Source organism: Helianthus annuus, chromosome 10, assembly GCF_002127325.2.
Source record: "Helianthus annuus cultivar XRQ/B chromosome 10, HanXRQr2.0-SUNRISE, whole genome shotgun sequence".
Lineage (NCBI taxonomy): Eukaryota > Viridiplantae > Streptophyta > Magnoliopsida > Asterales > Asteraceae > Helianthus > Helianthus annuus.
Window position 1 is genome coordinate 11,223,438 of NC_035442.2, and position 8,526 is coordinate 11,231,963.

At 38.8% G+C, this 8,526-nt stretch overlaps 1 protein-coding gene across 1 annotated transcript in view; it reads left to right on the forward strand.

Moving 5' to 3' along the window:
• Positions 1-7,711: 7,711 nt before the first annotated feature.
• Positions 7,712-8,526, forward strand: part of LOC118482589 — a 22,269-nt gene continuing 21,454 nt past the window's right edge. The window contains exons 1-2 of the mRNA XM_035978124.1: positions 7,712-8,162; positions 8,255-8,505. Of these exons, the coding sequence (XP_035834017.1) occupies positions 7,712-8,162; positions 8,255-8,505 (702 nt within the window). The remainder of the gene's footprint in view (positions 8,163-8,254; positions 8,506-8,526) is intronic.

The window sequence follows — 8,526 nt, forward strand, 5'->3', positions numbered from 1 at the left end:
GTTGTCTCTACTGAACCTGGTTCAACATGTTCAACCACTGGATCAACCTGTTCAACAACTGGATCAACTTGTTCAACAACTGGATCAACATGTTCTGTAGTTGTCGGTTCTATATGTTCCCCTATTGTCCCATAGTTAAAAGACGTAGAACATTCAGGGTTCTCAGTATTTCTTACCTCAGATATCACATTGGATGGACTTTCTTCAGTGGTACTGTGCTCCGCATATTGTGTGTCTGAGTTTGAAGGACTCGCAGTACTGTGAGGAAGTTCTGTTGTTACTTCTTCATACAAGGGAAGTTGGGTTGGCCAACTCAGAGGGTCTATACATTCATTCTCCCCCTGACCGCTGAGTTGGGTGTTATAAAAGTATTTTGTTTCAAGAAAGTCAACATTCATTATGGTGAACATTTGACGAGTTGTTGGATTATAACACCGGTAACCGATTTGATCGATCCCATAGCCGACAAATACACATTTCTTAGCACATGGGCCAAGTTTGTTTCGGTTGGTTTTGGGTATATGGACAAAAGCGGTACACACCCAAAGATTCGAGGTTCAAGTGTAAGAGGATGGGGAATATTGGCAGATTTAGACAGACAATCTAGGGGAGTCTTGAATTTAAGAGCTTTTGTGGGAAGCCGATTCAGCAGATACACGGAGGTTGCAACTGCCTCCGGCCAGAAATATTTAGGGACTTGAGATTCGATCAAAAGGGCTCGAGTCATTTCAAGGATAATACGGTTTTTCCGTTCGGAAACACCATTTTGTTCTGGGGTATGGGCACAAGTGGTTTGATGAATTAATCCTTTGGTTGTAAAGAATTGTTTCATAGATGTATTGACAAATTCCCCCCCCCCATTGTCGGATCGAAGGATTTGGATTTGAGTTTGAAATTGAGTTTGAATCATAGCATAAAACATGACAAATTTTTTGTAAACTTCGGCTTTATTTTTTAAAAAATATACCCATGTCATGCGAGTGCAATCATCCACGAATAATATAAAGTACCGAAGACCCTGCCCCCTATCACAGGAGCAGGACCCCACACATCAGAATGGATTAATGAGAAAGGTGAAGCAACTTTCGTATTGCTAGGTTTGAACGGGTGTCGATGGCTTTTGGCGCGAAGACAGGTTTCACAATCTATTTTCCCATTTGACGGGAAGAGTTTTGGAAACAAAAGGTGCAAATAACCATGGGATGGATGTCCCAAACGTCGATGCCATAGCCAGGCGTCCCGGTTATCAGTTCCATGAGCCAACATCACAGTACCCTGGTGAGCCACTTCATCCACATAGTACAATCCTTGGCGCTCAGTACCACGTCCAATAATCACACCCGTCCTGATATCCTGTAGGAGACAGAAAGTAGGGTGCATTAGTACCGTGCAATTTAATTCTTTGGTAATATGACTGATTGACAGTAATTTGTGTGATAAGGACGGAACATAGAGGCAATTTGACAATTTCATAGTTGGTGAAATTTCAATTACTCCTCCTCCTTTCACTTGCATCGTTCCGTTGTTTGCTGTATGTATTTGAGATTTTTGAGGTTGGGTCATTGACCGTATGTCTAATGGTTCAAACGTCATGGTGTCAGTGGCACCAGAATCGAAAATCCAAGCACTGTTCTTACTATGACTGATTTCCATTTTTTTAACGTTGTCCCGGCACGATTATTAAGTAACCAACCAAGCCAGCGAATTTATTAATTTCGCTGGATACTTGAACTCGCGTTCAAGATTTTCGTTTGGAATATCGTCGCTAGGTAGCGAAGGTATTTTACCGGCGAATTTATTAAATACACCGGTTACTTGAACTCGCGTTCAAGATTTGAAAGCCCGCAAATTCGCTACCGACAACGAAAGCGAATTGATCCTTTGCGAATAACGAAATTATCAAATAGCGAAATAAAAAAAGCGAAATAAGAGCAGCGAAATTGGTCGGGATTGGTTGTCGCAGCGTAATTATAAAAAAGGAAGTTGGAAAAAAAAAGGTAGGTACAGGTTGAAAAAGGAAGGTATATCAATTGATTGGACCAATTTCAAAAAACGGTCAAACAAAATTTGATTGGACCAATGATTGGACCAATGATTTTGCTCAACAATTAATTGGAACAAACAGGTGTGATTGAACAATGATTGGACCAATGGTTTTGCTAGTTCGCCGGAAGTGATGTATCAATTGAACTGATTTGCGGTTGAACACTACAATCGAACAAACTGATTTTGGTTTGGTTTTGCGGTTTTGCGATTAAACACGACAGATTGAGGATTGATTTCGGTTTTTCAGGTTTGAGTGTGAATAGGCTAGGATAAGTAAAAAATTGATTTTGATTTCCAAGCGAAGATCGATAGGGGTTTTACGAATCGGAAACCTGCTCTGATACCATGTTGTTTGGTATAGAGACTGAGCCGATTTGGGTTCGGAATAGTATTGAATTGTATTGAAGTTGTATTATAGTTCATCATCTAGGGTTACAAAGAAATGGTGCTTATATAGAACACCAAGTTACATATTAGCCCCCTATATTATTTATTTTCTTCTTTCCGACACATATCCGTTGAAGATGGTCTAAGAGAAGTGTCAGATTGAATATTTGTATAAGGTTTACAACCATACAAATAAAAGGCTTCTTATTTTCACCATAAAAAACCTAGATTTTTTTTAATTTAGTAGTTGTATTATCAATCATTATTGTCATTTTCATTACATATCAAATAATTTATGGATTTTTAACGATGAATGTTACAATAATCCTACCCTTAAATTGCATCAAATTATACCTAATCTACCTCATAACAAGTATTGAACCCTTATCTTCTTCCAGTGAACTATTCCGCTAACAAGAAATACTACCTTTTCAATCTGTAATGGCTTTAAATATAAATTCATACCATGTTTATGTTATTGAAAAAAATTACTGACAAATTATTTGTAAAAAAAGACCATAACTATTTTAGAAAATTTAGTTTTTTTTATTTGAAAGGTGTGAATCATTCGCGAATGTCGGAGGTCTAGCATACGTTGTCTTAAACGAGTCCGTTCTGAAGAGCCTTCTCGCATAATAGATCCTCAATATAAACCATTCAACAAAAAAATACTATCACCCAGACTCAAACTTGAGATATGGAGAAGAAAACTCACCCAAACCACCATTGGAAGTTAAATATAAACGATAAGTGATACTTTCTCGTATTTTGATTCGAGGGCTTCAATAAGTGCGAGTGCGACACTTAATCAGATTGGCCCCCACAAGTTTGAATAGACTGTGTGCATTTAATTTTGACTTTCCGTAATTAAATCTCTTTTGGACTGTTTGAATGAATAATAGTTATTTTCCACTATTGTATCGTGCCTTTATTTTAGTGAAATGCTATTTTAGTATATATGGTTTGTGTTATTTTTAGAGTTTAGTCTAAATGTTTCATTTTTTGTATGTGAGTTTAAAAAGGTTTTCATTGTTGTCATTTTAGCCCACTGGGTTAACTTCGTTCATTTTTTCTAGTTAACAAGAAGGGCAATTTAGTCATTTTATATATAATTCTGTTAACTAGAAGGACAATTTGGCCATATAAAATGACCGAATTGTCCTTCTCGTTAACAGAAAAAATGGATGAAGTTAACCCAGTGAACTAAAATGGCAACCGTGAAACCTTCTTGGACACACATGCGAAAAATCAAATCTTTGGACTAAACTGACAAAATGACCCAAACCACAGGGATTAAAATGACATTTAACGCTTTATTTTACATAAGAATTGAAATCATGATTTTATGTAGGGATTTTCTATTGGCACACCGGCCAATCTATTGGCACACTTTGACAATTCAATACGGATCGTATAGGCCTAATCTATTGGTGTGTTGTGTTTGGTTTTTGGTGTTTTGGGTTTGTTATTGGTGTTCACATCTTTATTATTTTTTATCGTATTATGTATAAAACAACAATAAATTAAGGAGCAAATTAAGCGATCGGAACAATGATTAATGATGATTGGTTTGCATGAGCAGGTTCCCTGCAATATTCAAGTGAAGAAGACCACTGATCTAGGATGCATTCGTAACAAGTTTCGTGATATAGTTTGATATGAGCAAACAATACGACAAATCAAGCTTGTGCTGAACGAACATTGACTCGAGGTCAACACACGACTTTTCTTGTTCAGATTCATGTTCACTATCAGCTGCAAGCCCGAGCTCAAACAAATCATTGTCGACTTCATACTCATGTACTCTGACTTTGACCAAAGTATCATACTCGTGTAAGTGGGTTACTCGTCACCCAATGACTCTTGCGCGTAAGAAAGCTCACCAACATCTTGTTGTACGCCGAGGCACCACTAACGAAAAAGTTATTACCATATTCTTCCTGTCCGTACGAGACACCGTAACTGGCTTCATAATACGGAGACCCATAACCATGATCATAACTAGGCACGATAAACATAAAAAAAAAAACGTTTAAATCATAACGACACATCTAAAAGGCTTAATAAAATAAGTAAATATATTTTTACCTCGTTCAAATTTGGTAACAACGGTTGGCGGAGCACAACAAACTAAAAAAAAACAACGGTAAAAGGTAATGGTAAGTTTAACGCCGAATAGAAAAAAGTTAATAAATACTTACCTCTTGGAATTTAAATTTCACTTAATACGTATCGTATAGGCCTATATGACTATACAATGCGTATTGAAGATGTCGATTTAATTTTCCAAGGTGTGTCAATAATACGACTTTTTTATATATTTTAAAATTTGGATAGCGAGGTTCTTATTTTTTTCTAAGTTAAACGCCACCTGGCACAAAGCCACATTCAAACATCGGTTTCTTGTTTCACAAGTTTAATACCATATTTGAAGACTTCATGAACAAGTTTTGTCATGGTATAAGTATGTAAATGCACAACTCGATTTTTTAAATATAAATTAATTTAAAAAAGTTGTTTATTGCTGCTTCTAAAGTCTCAAACTAAGGACTTCATTACGCATTTTATGTTTCTGATTGTCTCGAGTATCTTCTTTCTCTCTGACGGCTGGAAACCCTATTGCTCGACGATGTTGAAGCAGTCTAACTAGTAACGAGGTATCGATTCATACTTTGTGTGTGACTCTGAATCTACCTTTCTTCCTAGTTGGTTGCCGGATTCATCCATTCGCGGTGGGTGACGGAACGGTCGATTCGTTTTCTTTCCCCCTTTTGGTTTATGGCAGCAAGAATTATCAAGTTCTACGTTGGCAAACATCCCAGATGGGTGTAGGCCATGGACTGGCAACCTTTCTTGGAAATTTTAGTGAATAGTGGTTCTTTATTGCCAGGAAGAGTAAGAAACCTAAAGTTTGGATTGTTAGTTTCAAGGGAATTAAGGACTGGAAGAGTTGGAACGGAACTTGCAGGGCCTCAACCTGGGGGTTCTAAACTTAGATTAATCGTGCAAGATTTGCTAAGGAGAATGATTTTGGTGGAGGAAATAGGGTCCACCCGAAGTCTCAGTTGTGATTCACGGAAGAAAATAAGGAATATGAGCACCATAAGAAGGAGGCATTGTTTATAATGGTGCTCGTTTTCGTCGGCTTTGATGAAGACCTAGATAAGCATCGATCCGGAAGTGTGAATGATGGTAGTGTAGTTTGTGGATGTTTCATGGCGAGACCAGCGCGTTTTTTCGATTTGTAGGGTAGAGCGTGGTGGGAGGAGGAATGATTTTACGGCCTGATTAATATGAAAGTCAACTTAATCAAGGCAGATTTATGGGATTCAAGCTTCATTATCTTGGGGTTTAAACATGATGATCCTTCGAAGTACGATATTGATGCTTCTGTTTGTCCTTAACGTTAAACTGTGGAAAGATGGTTTCGTGTCCCTTGATATATGGTCTGGCCAGACTTGGCTTATGAAAGATTGGCTTGGCTGAAGTTTCAGGGCGTTCCTCTTCACCTGGCTGAGAAACAAGTTTTCAATGACATTGCGGCATTATTGGAAGGTCGTTAAAGGTTCCCAACTGTCTTCGACGATGGGACTGTTCCTCTTATGTTGAAGTGTTGGTGGATCATGGACTAGTATCTGTGGTTCGCACGGCTTAATTGGAGAAATAAGAAGTTTAAGGTATGGGTTTTAGAGAATAAGAGATCTGGGTTCCAGACTGCATGTTAGAAGAGGATAGGAAGATGAAGAATCCTGGTTCTGATAAGGAGGTAAGAATCAGTAAAGAGGAACGAGTATTCAAGTGAAGATGAAGAATTCCTTGGTTAGGTCGGATAATGAGATGGATGATTCTGCCGGTGTGCATGGTTCAGGTGCTGCCGGATCCTCTCCCTCCGGCGTTGGCCTTGAACAGCCGAAGGAATTTAATGTTGGGCGGCGGTTCAAATTCTGTCAACCTTGGAAACTTCGTGGCTTTGATGATGTCCAAATTCCAAGGTTGGTGGGGATTCGAATAGACCTGGTGGGGACCAACGACATTCTAGAATGGTTAGTGGTTTGGACCCTTTATTGTAACAATTTCATTTTGGGTAGGCCCACTTGCCTTAGAAAACCAAGGCCCAGAGAAATAAAAAAACATCCTATTGTGCAACGTCAGCCCATCTCGGACCTAGGCCCAAGAAACGACTTAGGGAAGATTCGGAGTTCTCTTTTGATTCTTATAAAACAAGCTGCAGAAGGTGGTTCAGACCTCAGATTCGAGGAAATCTTTGGATGAGGATAAGTCTCTCCGTGCACGGGATGTCGTTAACAGGTTCTCATGTTGCCTCTGGTTTTATTTCTCAAATCTCTCAGCTGATATTCCAGGAATGGAAGACAGGGGGATCGTCAGGATGAAGGGTTAGTGATCTTTCGTTTGTCTTTAAAAACGAAGTTAGGGACACGATCAATTGGGGAAAGTTGTTGGGTGATTTAAGTAATCACTTTGAGCTGGTCAACGAGACAATCAGGAAAGAAGGAATGAATGTGGTGAACCCATGAATTTTATGTCTTTGATTTAAGGGTATCGCAGGGGAGGCGAAAGATTGGGTTAAAATATTCAGATCTCTAATAAAATCAGTTTGGTTGCTTTCAAGAAACTTATGGTCTCGTCTGTGCCCAGGTCTACGATTGTGAGGTTTCGGGGCAACAATAACTTTGATTTTGTTTGTTCGGCTTCGGAAGGGTTTCGCGAGGTTTAGTTTGTGTCTGGGACCCAAGGTTTTTAAAATTGTCCAGTGTTCAGGAGAGATACTACCTTTTGTTAGGATCTGTGGTAGGTAGCGGGTTTCGATTACCTTATAAATGTCTATGCCCTCAAAACACGGCGTCGAAACTTCAGCTTATGGGGCGAGCTATCTAATATTATTGACCCTTCGTTGGGTATGTGGATCATTGTGGGAGATTTTAACGCAGTTAGATCAATGTAGAAAGGAAGAACTCTATTTCAAACTGTCTGTGCTGAAAATTTTAACACTTTATTTTTTTAACGGGTTGTTGGAGTACCGATTGCAGGGGAGAAATTTTACTTGTGTTAGAGATAATGGTAAAATTAAGCAAGTTAGATCGCTTCTGGTTTGCTCGGATTTTTCAACAAGTGGCCTTCGGCGTGCGTTAGAGCATTATCTAACTGGTATTCTGATCATTGCCCTATAATTCTCGAGTTGGTTGATCTCAACTTCGGACCCCGGCCTTTCAGAGTTTATAATTCTTGGATTGGGAAGCAAGGTTTTGAGGAGACTGTTATGGCGGCTGTGGATGGTTTGCAGTTTTGTGACCCTCCTGACACTTTCATTAAATCCAAATTTGCTCGTATCAGGGAATTCCTTAAAAAATGGAGAGATGAATTTTTGATTAAGGAAAGAGAAAGTGAATCTTTGGCCATTTCGGAGCTGGAAAAGCTGGAAGAAGAAATGGAATTGAGGGATTTATCGGAAGAGGAAGAATGGGTTATGTCGGAAAATAGGAAAATTATTCAAGAAATCGATGATAGAAAGAGAGCGGACACTAAACAAAGAGCGCGAATAAGGTGGGCCGTTGACGGAGACGAGAATTCTAAGTTCTTCCACGCTTTGGTTAATAACAGGAAAGCCTCAAACAACAATCACGGCCTCTCTATTGATGGAGAATGGTGTACTAAACCGGTTAAAATTAAAAAGGAGATTTTTTCGTTCTTCCGTGATAAATTCAAAGAGAGTATCAAGTATAGGCTCGGTGCTGTGCATCAACATTAAAAAGATATCCGAAGATGATGGTAATCTGTTAATTGAGTTTTTTTTCCGAGTTAGAGATTAGAAATGAGGTTTTTGAATGTGGAGAGGATCGGGCCCCTGGTCCTGATGGCTTCAACTTTAAATTCATCAAACATTTTTGGGAAATTTTCAAAGATGATTTCTTTAGAATTTTCGCTTGGTTCCACAATCACGGTGTGATTAATGACGGGTGTGTTGCGTCGTTTATTGCGCTTATAGCGAAAATCTCGGACCCGGTTTCGCTCAATAATTACAGACCTATTAATTTGGTCGGTGTTATATGCAAGGTGATTTCTAAAGTAATGGCG